At 34.7% G+C, this 14,632-nt stretch overlaps 3 protein-coding genes across 4 annotated transcripts; 1 reads left to right on the top strand and 2 right to left on the bottom strand.

Moving 5' to 3' along the window:
- The first annotated feature begins 2,268 nt into the window (after positions 1-2,268).
- On the top strand, positions 2,269-6,132 carry LOC116028530 (serine/threonine-protein phosphatase 4 regulatory subunit 2-B). The gene is made up of 7 exons (XM_031270263.1): positions 2,269-2,422; positions 2,521-2,612; positions 3,287-3,335; positions 3,458-3,554; positions 4,832-4,884; positions 4,970-5,032; positions 5,460-6,132. Exons 2-7 carry the CDS (start codon positions 2,536-2,538, stop codon positions 5,736-5,738), a joined length of 618 nt encoding a protein of 205 aa, XP_031126123.1. The 5' UTR covers positions 2,269-2,422; positions 2,521-2,535; the 3' UTR covers positions 5,739-6,132.
- A 118-nt stretch (positions 6,133-6,250) lies between these two features.
- On the bottom strand, positions 6,251-9,178 carry LOC116028312. 2 transcript variants are annotated; one of them, XM_031269985.1, is made up of 8 exons: positions 8,543-9,178; positions 8,140-8,194; positions 7,719-7,793; positions 7,487-7,578; positions 7,090-7,171; positions 6,767-6,850; positions 6,526-6,673; positions 6,251-6,449 (listed from the first exon to the last, which is right to left on the bottom strand). In XM_031269985.1, exons 1-7 carry the CDS (start codon positions 8,941-8,943, stop codon positions 6,548-6,550), a joined length of 915 nt encoding a protein of 304 aa, XP_031125845.1. In that variant the 5' UTR covers positions 8,944-9,178; the 3' UTR covers positions 6,251-6,449; positions 6,526-6,547. The 2 variants fall into 2 exon arrangements, with proteins under 2 accessions (XP_031125845.1, XP_031125844.1); XM_031269984.1 differs by having other exon boundaries at positions 6,251-6,673; positions 8,543-9,177.
- A 1,502-nt stretch (positions 9,179-10,680) lies between these two features.
- LOC116028392 (TATA-box-binding protein-like) lies at positions 10,681-13,977 on the bottom strand. The gene is made up of 10 exons (XM_031270102.1): positions 13,875-13,977; positions 13,407-13,617; positions 12,369-12,456; positions 12,186-12,257; positions 12,040-12,090; positions 11,753-11,797; positions 11,552-11,644; positions 11,347-11,448; positions 11,193-11,266; positions 10,681-11,099 (listed from the first exon to the last, which is right to left on the bottom strand). Coding segments are annotated over exons 2-10 (609 nt in total). The 5' UTR covers positions 13,490-13,617; positions 13,875-13,977; the 3' UTR covers positions 10,681-11,098.
- Between the last annotated feature and the right edge of the window lie 655 nt (positions 13,978-14,632).

Genomic DNA, 14,632 nt, shown 5'->3' with positions numbered 1-14,632 from the left:
TATATATTATTATTATTGTTTAAGAAGATAAGAAAATATACGGTGGATGCATGTGCGTAGTAACAACAGTGAAAAAGATAACGGAAGTTATAACGGTAGGGGTATATTTGTCCAAAATATTATGTAGTACAACTTTTATAGCACAGTACAAAAAAAAAAACTTAACGGAAAAAAATAACATAAATGCTGGGTATAACCTTCATTCACATTTATTATGTTTTTTGATCCGGGTGCCACTAGACCACAAGGTCTTTGCCAAAAAGAATTTTATTTTGTTTAATAATAATGTAAATAATTTTGATAAAATTGATACTCTGTAATTACAAAATAATAAATAAATAAAATATTGATAATACTAAGTTATTAATATCTACATACATTGGTATATATACCCATATGATTTACCATTCATACAAATTTAATCCACATATATAGGTATATATACACACATATAATTTACCATTCATAGAAACTTAATTAAAATATAATTCGTAACTTACAAAATTAACACTAAGATGAATTAAACTCATTCCAAAAATAGTAATACATAATGACATTGTCTTCAAATTATCAAGATAAACTAAATAATCATGAAGCAGGTTGCAACTATATCCCTCTTCTACCAATTAAGGGCAAAACTATTCATTCAAAAAAAGATGCTGCAATCCCATCATCTACATGCACAACACCTACCATATTTGAGAAACAAAAAAAAAGATAGTACTTACAAACTTCACCAATATCAAGTATTTTCCAAACATTTATTCTAAATGAATAAACTAAAATCAAATAAGGAAGCATCCCCTCAATTAAAAACAATAAGAACACAATCTCCCCCATACTATTAGAAGAAAAACCCACGGAAGTAGCTTGTCCAAACACCTCATCACTCTCCTCCCATGGAAGGAGGATCGTCTGCTTCCCCACTCCACCTGCATTGATATGATCTCAAGCGTCCATATCTCTATCTTGCTCGGGCCGTTGTCTGAATACCAGTCTTCAGGATCAATAATGTTAACGAATGCTAGGCGACCATTCAACTTTATCCATGGCTCCTGCCCCCCGCCGCTGCGAGTATAGATCATATTCAGGTGGAAACGGTATGACCCTCATAAATCCCTCTCTCACAACATTCACGGCGACTATATATGGTGATTGGTCAGTAATTAGAGGTATGAAATAGATAATCCCATGAATGGGACATCAGCCTCGATGTATACCATGAAGAGGGGCTTTATCTCCATCCATGACTTATCCACTTCCAGAGTTAAAACTCATTGTCGATTCAACAACCGGTATAAAAATATAATACTTATACAAAAAACGCAATACTAATTAGAAATAAAGTGTTCCTTAGTTATAAGTTATAAGAGTAACCTCATTAATGAACTTTTTGAGTTCATTTTTGTCATAGCCATGTAAGAGAGAAAAGATAGAGTTCATTTTTGTCATAGCCATGTAAGAGAGAAAAGATAGAGGGAAAGGAAAAACATGGGGAAAAAGCCTGATTGGAAAAATAAAAAACTGGTGCATGGACACGCAAGTTTGGCACAAAGCTTTTCCCCTTCTCCATAATAAATAGGGCCCACAAAAAATATAGTAGTTTGCATGAGAAAAAATCATTAAAATTCATGCTTTTCATTTGTTAAAAATCACCAAAAAGCCTCTAATGGAATTGCTGTAAGGAAAAATATAATACTTTTTTGAGTTAATTTCATTTTTTGTCATAGATTTATATATGTCAATTTACTTTTAGTCACCTTTTTTTTTCCCGAAGCATCCTCTATTGGTTCTAATATTATCGGGGCATAACCATTTTTTAATGCATTTGTCAACAAAATCATTGAAATTTTGTAAAATATAAGAACATTTAAGTCTTTAATTATGATTTTTTTTCAAAAAAATAGACATAAAAATAAAAATATAGTGGGTTAACCCAATTTGTATAAAAAATATCAAAATATTCTTACATTTAACGACATTTCAACGATTTTGTTGATGAATAACAAAAAATGAGTATGCAATAATAATATTAGAATCAAAGGAAGATATTTTGAAAAAGAATGACTAAAAATGGACTGTTATTTTTAAATCTATAAAAAAAAAATGAAATTAACTCATACTTTAAAATAAAAATGTAAAAGTATTATTTATAAATATTTGGTTTTCAAGTATATTCTTGTTGACAAAAATTCAGGAGACGTCTTGTCATACCAAATACGGAGTATATAAGAAGGTACTCCGTATAAATGTATAATGTAATCACTGTCAAAGCGGGTCGTTTTGGACATTCGGGGCACAAGCCACACGGGCATTGGGTCCAGTCAGGGCTATTGTGAACCAGACCCGCTTGAGTACTCAATTAGGGTTCTTCCAATCCTCTCGTATTCATCAATTGTTCACCTTCTTTCGTCCTGTTAAGGCAATCTGCTTTCTCTCTCTCTTTTATATGATACACTTTCGATTATGTATATGATTTTTTCAGTACCATACCGAACTTTTTATTTGACTGTGGTGTAGAACCGCAGCGGAAGAATGGCAAACCAGCAAGAAATTTCTATGGAAGAACGTATGCGCCTGCTGGAAGCAATCGCAGCTACTGGCAAGTTTTGGTATGCTTTTTTGTTTATTTGTTTATTTGTTTCTCTTTGAAGTTTATATTCCCTGTCTTTTGCTTCAATAGGTTTTATAAGCACATTTTCAGTGTGTTCTTTAAATTTTAACTTTTTTGCCACTATTCAAGTGGTTCCATTTGCATTAAGTGGTTTTTGTGTGGAGTTATGGAAACAGATGAATTGGGAGTCTTAGGATTAATCAGAGTCCTGTAACATAATAATCTGGTCCTTTTCTGTTTCCTGTAACTAAGAAATAGTAAATTGTTATCTGACTGTTAACTGCCTCGTTTTCAAGTCTAGGTCTTCATCCATACTATATTAGCTGGGGATTAAGCAAAGACATTCAATGATGAAGTATAATCCAAAAAGCTTGGGGGAGTCTGATGGTTGATAATGTTTTGAAAAACAATTAATAGTTATGTAAAAAGATTCTCAATTTAGGTGTAGTCTATGTCTATAGTCAAAATAGGGAAAAACAATCTAAGTTCTGCAATTAAGGTTTGGCTCATGTATGGCTTCTTGGACTTCTGAGTGTGTGTGCAGTCCTGTAATTACCACATTGTTGACTTGGATTTTCCAATGCCATGGCGCTTGTCCTTTTTGTGACTGCCATAAATTATAATAGTCTTCCTCTTTGTTTGTGTAAATCATTGTGAACATTTTCCTATCAGGCATGATTGGGATAAGCTGAAGAGTATTCTATCCTTCCATCTTAAGCAGGTATGTGATGGCATACTGGACTGACAGCTTATGACAGTTGATTTCCTACTTCATCTTAAACTTAATAGAATATATTCTTTACTTTCCTTTGTATGTTTACATGATTTGTATCTTATGATAAGGTCCTGGAAGACTATCCTGAGGCAAAAATGACCAATGAACTGCAAATTTCTTCACTAGGAGAGCCCTTCCCAGATTTGGCGAAAAGGTTGGATGATGGTACTTCCAGTCATACCTTTCATTTTTATTCTTTGTATGAGTTCCTGCTAGTATTGTCTGATAGCCATTCCCAGGCTTCAAACACTTTAAATACTGCTACATCTTTGTCATGTTTCTTTGAGGTAAAATAGCCCAACTAAGCATTAACTGCATTGTAATTGCAGCCAGCTATGTCCCTGAAATTGAGATTGCAAAATTTATGTTTGATGTCAACACATTACAACCCTCATCCTTTACCTAAGCTTGGGAAAACAACATGGGCTGAGATTAAAAAATATATATTTATGAAACACACTCCATGTAATTGAGTGCCATATCTGTTGTTATATTGTTATTGCTTTCCATTATAGTTTGTCAACTATGTATATGTTTGTCTTAGGTAGGGGTGAGCGTTGGTCAGTTTCCGGTTAATAACTGAATTGTTTTTAATACACTATAACAGTATAACTGACTGAAATAACTGAGCTTCTTCTCATAACCGAACCAATCAAAACCAAACATTTTGTTCGATTATGGTCTGTTATTTTTAACCGAACTTAATAAACTAAATGCTTGTAATTTCTTAAACAATTTTAGTCTAAACTAAAAAAATTATACACTAAAAACACATTACTAGTTACTACAATAAAGCCACTTGCAAATTTCAAAATCAAATGTCCAAGTTTAAACTTTAGAAATATTTTCTTCTAGGAACATGCTCATTCTCTCTTGTACCAAAGCCCAAAGGTAGCAATAAGCACTTTAAAACAATAATATTAAGTTTAAAATATATTACAAAATTACTAGTTCATTTTTTACTTGTTTAAGCATTGATTTTTTGCTCAGTCATTGCTTTCATCAAGAAAATTGATGACCGAAATAACTTATAATTTTTGAACTAGAAAACCAATAATTGAAAACTTTTCGGGTGGTTCAGTTATAAGTCATCGGTTTTTTTGCTCAACCCTAGTCTTAGGGCAACTTCTATATCTGGATGAAATGATGAATAGACATAGATCTGACATTTTTACCATGGATAGTGGTGGAAGTTTACCTTAGGGCATCAGGACTTATGGTGGGAAAGAGGAGCAGTTTATTGTGGGATGGTATTAAAAAATAGAACTTCTGAATAGAATTACTAGAGCCACTCTAAAATCTGGCTGAGAACAATTAGGACGCAGCATCTAGCCTTTTTTTTAACACCTTGTTTTCATGCTTCAAGTGTGAAGTTAAAATTTTAAACCCTTCTGCTCTGTTTGCACAGTTAAACTAAATTCATTCTGGACTTGCTTTTGCAGCTCTTATTAGCTTTGTTGATGGTCCACCATTTACATTACAAAGGCTGTGTGAGGTGTGGCAACATTTTTTCTACCTTCTGAATATCTTTCTATTTGCTTAATATTTGTCCTTTAGCCATTGCTTCTGGTATTGAGCAGATTTTGTTGGATGCACGAAACATTTACTCGAAGCTCTCAAAGCTTGCGTTGGCATTAGAAAAGGTCTGATCTTGAATTTGTTTTGTACATTTATTCAACACTTTCCAGCTTTAAAAATTCCTTTCAAGTGGAACTTTTTCAGCCATATTGTATAGTCATATAAAGTTTTGAAGCTGGTCAATGCCTGAACTTCTCATCTGGTTAATCAAGGAGTCTCAATTAGGTTTCTGATGGAGCCCGGTTATTAATATGTACTCCATTAAAAAAAAATCAATGACCAAAAATCTGACAAAGTTTAGTGTCTTTGAATTATCACCACACAGTAGTTACGGTAGATGCTGTAAATCAAAATCTTGCTGGCAAATATATTTTTCTTGGAATAACATAAAATTATGATTCTTTCCAAATTTATTCAGGGTTTTACTTTTGTTTGCTTAGACAGTTAGACCACATTTCTGGTGTTATATAATGCATCTTCACCTCATTGCAGAATTTGTTGGTTACATCTACATTGACCATATCTGCTGATCCATCCACTACGATGCTAAAAGCAGCTGAAGCGGATACAGAAGCCGAGGGATCCCAGCAACCATCAAATTCAGTACCAAATGGGATTACACCTACAGGTCAAGATCCTGATGAAATAATGGGTGAGGTCGAGGGGGCTGAAGTTGTTGATGATGGTATGTCAATTGACATGGAAACTTTAGAAGAGATGGTCAGATCTGAAACAAATTCTACCATAGCTGAACCACCTGGAGATTCATAGTTTCCGTACTGGGTATTATTATGAAGTAGTATCAGCTCATTTTCATCAAAGCTTGCAACTCCAGCCTATTTTAGCAAGCAGGAAAAAAACTGAATTTCTGGTCTCATTCCCAAGCGGAACAAATCCATGTGCCGGATAGCCGCTCATGGATGTTAGCATGTATCATGGCTATATTGAAGTTGTATGAGATCCCAAATATTCATTTTCCCTTGATGTTATTCTCAATGTTGCCAAGATGGTTTTAGGCTTTGCTTCCTTGTGATCTTTAACCTCAGATTTATGTTAGTACAAATCGTGAGTGGGATGTATTGAAACTGTATGTATGGTATCCTTGTGTCCTATTTCTAGTCTTCATGTAAGTTCCATTATTGAATTAGCTATTTTGGGTTTTGCATTATAAGTACTAATAATTATTCTAAGTCTGCAGGAATTATGAATCACATTAAATTTTGCTTTTAGTTCTAAATAGGTAAGTTTGTATGAAAAAAAATATATTTGGATTTAAACAAAAATTATATTTAATATATATACTGAATTTTACTATAAGTGAAATTGAGTTGTTATACCAGTCATTGATCAATCTCCAAAGAGAGGTTTATGATACAGCATCTGAGCAATCAGCACCAATTGTTATACTTATACACAGGCTTAGAAACAATAACAACATCAAGGGGATGCTTGCAGGGATACATCAAATGTGGGTTTCTTCTCCTGGTGAAATCACATAAAGACTACTGCTTTAGCTTTAGCTTACCATTTACCAAGTAGCAAGAGGGGGAGAATTTACAGGCTGCAGGGGACACCCTATATCAGGGTGCTGAAGATGGCATTGAGAGATACTGTCTCCATTCTTCAGGAGTCCCCTTCCTCTTCTCCAACATCTTTATAGCCGCGGTGGTTAACGGTATGGCGACTAGGTCATACTCCTTGGGAGCCTACAATATCAGCAAAAAGAAATGAAGAAAGTATGGGAGAACGAGATTTGTTCGATGTTGGCCTGAAATCTGATTGCGCGAGTAATACAATACCTTAGGGACACTCATCAGCTTCATATTTGCTTCTTCCAGTGTCTTTTGGCCTTTTCTTGAATTGCATCTGGCACAAGCAGTGACCTGGTGAAAGGTAAATGGAAATTTTTAACAGTTTATTTGAAGAACACTAACTGGGGTTGAAGTGGAGGAAAAGTAAGCATAGTAGGGCAGCTTCCTTTTGGTACTAATAATTGGTTTAAAGTCTAAAATTTCTCAACATTTCCATACTCGAGCCATCACAAGTTTCGTTTTTACAAATAGTTCCACCAAGCAGATGGTACGAAAAATGGACAGTTTCAAGGTCATACACTCATACTTACCAGATTTTCCCAGGTCCATTCCCCACCTCGTGCAACCGACAGAACATGGTCAATAGTCAAGTTCTCACGAGAAGAACAATATCTGTAGTCACAGAAAAGAATATTAGAACATTGCTAAAATGAAACAGTCGCAACTATAATCCCCCCTTGGAACCATCCCATATATAACTATTTGCAGACAAAGCCAACATGTTATAATGCGAATACTATTTCCATGAATTGCTGTCAAATCCAATCACTACTGCTGAAGAAAGGAAAAATGAGCTTTAAAGATTGTTTACTGGATTAAGTCTTAAACTAGGCATTATTTTTCCAATCATTTAAAACCCTTTGTACCGGAAGCACAGCACCATTTGAGAACACTGTATATATATCCATCCATTGACAAAGCACTTACTGACATGTAAAGTTGTCCCGATAAAAGATATTCTTACGACTAAGTGCCCTCTTCACTCTTCTCCTTTTGACAACCTGAAGCAAATGAGGAACCTGGAAGAATATACGGAGCATAGGATCAACAGCAAGTCTACATAGAAAGGAAAAGAACAAAGAAGTGGACATGAGGGGACAAATAAGAGAAAAAAAAAAAAGGATTTCCAATGCAATTGATGCACTCGTGATATCTGTACCCTTAGCACAGCAGGTATATAGAAGGAACCACTCGGAGAGTTCACAGTTTGGTCATAATACTCCAAAACATCTGCCTGCAAAACGACAATCAATGGAGTTTGAATCCAAGAGATAATCGTGTGTTCTGTAAATAATAAACCGAGCAAGACTTGATACTAAAATGTGCTCCTGAACCAATATTAAGATACTGAGAAAGAGATTGCAGACAACACTCTAGATACAAAGGATATGGATTCGATTCTAAACTTCAGAGTTAAACATCTATCCTCATTCCTAGGTATAGTACTATAATTTGTAAAACAAAGTATTGTCTGGTTCTATGAACCTGTGGATTCATATACAAGTTTGCATCATCTTCTCCATAAGAAACACATAGATAGATTGAGTGACTGTAAGAACAATAAAGCAAAATTGTCTGACCTTCTCCATAAACTCTAAACAAATAGCTCGCTTCCAGCAGACAACATTGACAGGTCTGCATGATGTTTTGAAAAATATATAAGTTCTGCCAACTCCAAAACAGTTACACAAGGATCTATAATAGCACAGAAACAGAAAGTCTTTGGTCCTGTTCGAGATTAGCCTTTAGTTGTTAGCTAACCTGACAAACTGATCACATTAGTTGTGTGTACAAGGATATAAGTATATTTTACATATTCTTTGTAAATAACTGTTTTAAAATTTTCATCGAATAGTTATATCTAAATATATATAATACTATACATAGAATTCATTTCATGATACAAGTACAGAAGATCATTTGCAGTCTTTGATTATATATTCCTTCTAATATAATTATAGAAAAAAAAAAACAAATTTACACCTGTAAGCAAGGTCCAACACTAAACCTCTGAAGGAAGACAGCTCGTCTCTCTGGATCTCCGAAACTTCATCCATGATCTCCTCAAAGAAGTCGTCTTCGCCGCCGTCCGGCATAGGATTCGAATGTAAGTCCTTGGATTTGCCGAGAGACGACGACGGAGATGAGGCATTAGCGTACACTCTAGTAATCCTGCCGGGACCACTAAACCTAAGTCTGAGCTCTTGAAGTTGAAGAGGAAATGAAGATGTGACCGCCGCAGCGGCACTGAATCCGCCGCCGCCGGAAGCTTTGAACCGGCGGCGCGACGGCGGCGGCGACGAGGAGGAGGACGGACACTTGAATTCGAAGCCGTCGCCGTTTATCAGAGGCTTTAAGCGGCCCCTCACTGTGAACTGCGCCATTTCACAACTCCGAAGAAGGATCAAAGTGATTTTTTTGCTTCTTCACACAGAGCTTTAGGGACGATCGTTACTTGTTGGAACTGTTGATTGTGTTGTCTTCTTTCTCAGGAATATATTATAACAAAGCAGGAAAGCAAAGCAAAACGGATTACTGATTTGTTGTTATAATTTTGATTTTTTGTTGAGTTTCTTCAAGAAAAAGCAGTGATCTCTCACCACACGTTCCCCCCAAATATTCCACAGTTGGGAGCTAGAAGTATCTGTGTTCACAGCCTAAAATTACACGTTTGCCCCTCTTCGTATCTCCTGCCATTTTAACATGTGACCAACTAACCAACTAATCTCAATTCCTCGTTAATTGGAAATACATCAACAGGCCATTTGCTAGGAGGAAAGTCTGAATTTTTTTGGAAATTTAAAAAGCTAAAAAAAATTATTTACATGGTGATAAATCAGCATATCAATTACATATTTATTCATTTTTACATAAGTTAAAAAGAATTTCTTATAAATATATTGTATTTGTTTCTTCCGTCATACTTATTATTGTTGTTTTACCTAAATCTCAATTCACCACATAATATCACAACTCACCAAAAATATTATCACTAATTAATAAATGAGAAAGTATCAAACGAACTATAAAATTAAGGATTCAATAAAATTTAATGTGTTGATTAATACTCAAATTTATTAAGAATAAAACTTTTAAATTTAAGTTTGTAACAGTGATACAATATCACAAGTAAGGTTCACTTATTTGGACTAAGAGGAGAATATTCCACTCTATATTACAAATTTGATGCTCTGTGAGATGACTTGACTTTTTTTCTTTTTTTTTTTAATGTTATTTTAGTTTATTTTTTTTTTAAACTTAAAACAAGCTTATGTGGATTGTAAGTTTTCACTTGGTATAAGCTTACAATCTTACCTTTAAGCTGTCATCCAGCAACCTTTTTATTTCGTTTTGTTTTTTTTTTTTTTAAAATCATTCATTATTTCGTTAGTATATTATAATGTGATATGAAAAATAAAATCACTTTTAAAAGTGAAAGAGTATTGTAAAACATAGAGAAATAGTTTTTAGAAAAAATACGAAGTCCCGGTTAAGATATGAGAAATTGAATACATCAAGTTTGTATGTATTTTAGTCCAGTCATCCACACATATTTTAACATTTTAGTCTAATTTTTTGGACTTATTCAAAATTAGAGAATATTATAAATAATTTCAACAATCAAATTAATAATGACCACATTCTTTGTTGTGGATGCTTCTGTTCTGCCAAAGACGGGGCAAGCTTCCTATGGGGTGGTTCTTCTTTCTAACAATGCTAATTTTATTGCAGCCCAAAATGATACTCTTCGCTGTTTAAATGATTCTCATACGGCTGAAGCTTTAACAGTTAAGGAGGCATTGTTGTGAATGAATGACGAAGGTTGAGGATGTGTGCATGTCGTCTGGTTCGTTAGTTTGAAACTTTTACATTCCTTATTGAATTGAACATTTATTTCATGCTTATTAATATATGAGTTGGTTTTCTTCAAAAAATAATTGATTGAAGTGGATACTTACATTATCCCGCATGTATAAGAGGTGGATGTTTAAAAATCTCACCACGTAGTAAATTTAGAAATCCGATTCGAATCGTCCAAGTAACATTCATGCTTATGTAAAACAACACCAAACTAGTTTGTAAAACATTGTCATCCTTGAGCTTAAAAAGGGTTTGTGTTCTTATGTCCAAATAAAAATAAAATAAAATATTTATAATTCTCCATCATACACTTGGTTATCTTTAAGTCGAGAACCACAAGGAAAAACAGCTTCCTTTACTGATAAAGAAGAAGAAAAGAAAGAGAAGATTGAAAGCTTCTGTTCTTACAAATGTGTAGGGAAAGATCTTCTTTTACTAAAAACAAAGAAAAAAGAACAAAAAATCCAAAAATGGACTGCTGCACGTGCCATGTGGCCTTGAAACATCTCCCAGGATCAGACAAACCAATTGGTAATTGCGTACAAGAAAATCACAATTCACATTTATCAGATTATGTTATCAAAGTTTGAAGCCCCATCACTGTGTGCACGCAGCAGTATCCAGTGTTCATGTTTCCACCATGCCCATCATAATTCCCATAAATGGGCATCTACAATTTCTTTTTTTGTTTTGAACATATCAATTATCGGTTAAATAAAGAGGTCAACCTATTAGAAGGAATATAAGAGCTTTTGAGGGGTTATGGGCATACCATTGCTGGTTCTTCCTGAACTCTGTAAGGACAGGGTAAATGTTCTCGAAAGCAGTGTATGTCTCATCTCGTACCTGAAGTAGTAGAGGATGGCATGCGGTGCTGGAAGTTAGACTAACGTTAAAACTTAATGGCAAGGAAACGAATGATTTACCTTTGCTCCTGTGAGGACTATCTTTCCAGACACAAATATGAGAAGCACAATTTTAGGTTGCTTCATTCGGTATATTAAACCTGGAAACAGTTCCGGCTCATACTGCATGAATATAAAACACTTGATCACATGACTGCAACAAATAAAGTTTCCATTTAAGAATATGTAGTAAGGCATTGGTTGGATTACAAATTCTGATGCTTACACTTGAAAAGGCACCGTGAGAATAGGCCAAACCTTCAAGTCTGATGGGGAATTTCACATCACAGGAGCCAACAATATTCTGAATCTTGAAATCCTGCAAAAAAATTGGATATACAAAATGTCAGAAAGTCGTGTGAATAAATGCTTTGAATTGAGGAGATGTGAATTTGAATTCATCATTCTGAGAAAAAGAGGCACGTACCTTAAATTTTGCGGGAAACCCAAGCTTCTGGATAATACGAGCATACTGAAAGACAAGAGACAGGTTGAATCAGTGAAGTTCACAACATGCTGAAAATTTTGGAATCCAAATTTTTTTTAACAGAGCATTTCTGATTAATGCATGAGATCTACTAGCTTTCTTAAATCAGGTTCGTATAATCAAATAACAGCTAAAAAATTTTCAGATTAATAATCCAGTTTCACCAATCACTTGTTGGATGATTTATCATATCAAAAATTCAAAATTATGTGACTACTATCACATACCTTCCTAGCTGCAAGCCTAGATTGTTCTTCACTCTTTGCTCCAGTGCAAACCTAATTCCAGATAGCAAAAAAGATTGGGATAACTAAGATTTGATAAGTATATAAAAAACAGCTCAATAAAGGAAGTGAGATCAAAGCAAATTTACCATCTTTCCAGATGCAAAGATCAAAGCTGTAGTTTTTGGATCCCTTATCCTCATGATAACAGCAGCAAAACGCTGATCATTTGAAAAACATCAGCAAGAAGAAACAATCACAATAAATGGAACAACTAAAGTTAAGAAATGATCAAACAATGAAATAAGCATGAACTTGTATACGTTGAGTACCTTTGGATTATATTCAGCATTGCGAGCTTGCAATGCAATAGATTTAAGATCCAGTTTACAGTCCAAGTTGACAGTTGAGACAATATTCCTGGAACAGGAAGTAAGCCATAGACAGATATCAGATTAGCATCATAATAATACATGCAGTTCATTCTTCTGTAATATGTAATACACAATATTCCCACATTACAGTATTTGCAACCTTGTCAGGGATGCCCTATCAACTATAGAGAAAATTCTTAAAATGTACCAATTTTCATTTAGGTTATGTTAACAATAGTGAAAGCCTTTGACCATTGTTACATAGTGAAGTCACTTTAGTCAGTGACTACTTAAAGTCAGTAGTCACTTCTGTCAATTGCCACTGGCAACATACAGTTATGATCAGTGGCCAGTTGCAAAGTGAAGTATGTAACTTCTGTCAATTGAGGTCACAAGTTGTAGCCCATAATAGCCTCTCTTAGTCCTTGTATTTTAAGGTTAAAAAAAAAAATCAGCACATGTTAGTTACTCCGCTATAAAATCTTTATTCTAGCAACTTAGTACGCCCACATATCTCAATCCATCTAGCAGCATATGCACAACTGTTTTTTCCCTTTCTTGCATTCTTTCATTGCACATCCTTCAATCTTTCTATTTATTTCTTGTCAAAAAATAAATTAAAACATAATATTCTTTGTCCCATAAGCTAAGATGATCAACTGAAAAATGGTAGATTACCAAAAATCGTTCCAAGGTCTCACACACACACACACACACACAGAAAGACCCTTGGAAACTGACCCAAGATGAAGTAATAGAACAACCTACTCTGCAATTTACAAACAGGCAACTGACCCTTGAAAAAGATGAAGTAATAGAACAACAGATTTTCCTTGGTCTCGAAAAAGTACTTGGAGAACCAATAAACTTCGGGCATTGTTCTCAAATAAGAAATCAGACTCAATTTCAATGCTCGGTATCAATAATTTGTTTTAATAGAATTTGTTTTCCCCCTTCTATGCCCAAACCTGCAAGCAAAACGATGAGAAGACTTACTGGAGGGTTGGCACGATACCAGACGGGTGCTTAGAAAGATCCACCGGCTGGCTCCCTTCCATTCCCTCCTGATTGGCCGCCATTGACACGCAGCCCCTACCTTATATGTCGTTTCTTTTCAACTAAATTCAATAATTTACACCAAATCTCAAAACCAGTAGTTCAATTAGGGTTTCCGATCAGGGGCACCAATTCGAGAAACAGGATTCAACTACACAAAAATCCAACAAGATCCGATAACATTAACTATGTATCATCAGATTGCAAGAAATATTTTACAAATCAGAAAAATTCTCAGACACAAATTTACAAACAAATCAGATGAAATCCCGTTAACTCTAAAAGAAAATCAGGGAAAATCGATCTTTGAGCGCCAAAGCCTTTGAAAAAAGTAACCCTTTTATAGATGTAGGATACATATATATAGTGTATGCATCGATATATAAACGTGAGTGTATGTATATGTACCCTGGGTGGAGATGGTGGAGATCGAGAGAGAGAAGAAGAGGTCCGCGAGAAGCGATCGAAGAGAAAAATATATACGCTATGGATGAGAAGGGGAAGACTTTTGTACCCCCAAGGGGTTATTTATAGTGAGTGACTGGTTAAGCCGACTTCTAGCCGGTCAAGGTAACTTCTAACCGGCTATTGCCAGTTGCCACATGTGATTGGGTTTGCGGTGTCGTTTATGACATGAGCTGATGCATGTTCTAGAAACTTTGGGTTATGGGCTGTTTGTTGGGCCTGGACTGATATTATTGTGTTCAAAATCCTCATACCTTCCCTTTTTAAAAGTGAATTGGGAAACTCAAACCACTATTCGAGAGATTAATAGTTATATTATGAATTCATGTTCATCTTGTCTATTTAAATAATGAAGGTTTACAATTTAAATTGTGAACATTCAATTGCGAATATTCAGTATATAAATTGTGAATATTCAATATGTAAATTGTGTATTTTAAACTCGAGTCCACAAACCAATTTACCCCGAGGGACTTTATCACTCTAGTGAGTAAATGAGCACAATAAGATAAATCAACATAAGTTTTTATAAATTATAACTAACTAGGTCAAACCATGAAGGAAAATAGGTTACTCCACTACAGTCGAACTTATAACGTTGTAATTACAAGTCAACAATCGTTGTCCTAAAGCAATGGATGTGTGGATGGACTTATTACCTAAAGGAGAAAGAAGGAGAGACTGGCGTAGATCCTTTATGA

Source organism: Ipomoea triloba, chromosome 9 (genome assembly GCF_003576645.1).
Source record: "Ipomoea triloba cultivar NCNSP0323 chromosome 9, ASM357664v1".
Lineage (NCBI taxonomy): Eukaryota > Viridiplantae > Streptophyta > Magnoliopsida > Solanales > Convolvulaceae > Ipomoea > Ipomoea triloba.
This window is presented reverse-complemented; position numbering and strand designations above follow the sequence as displayed.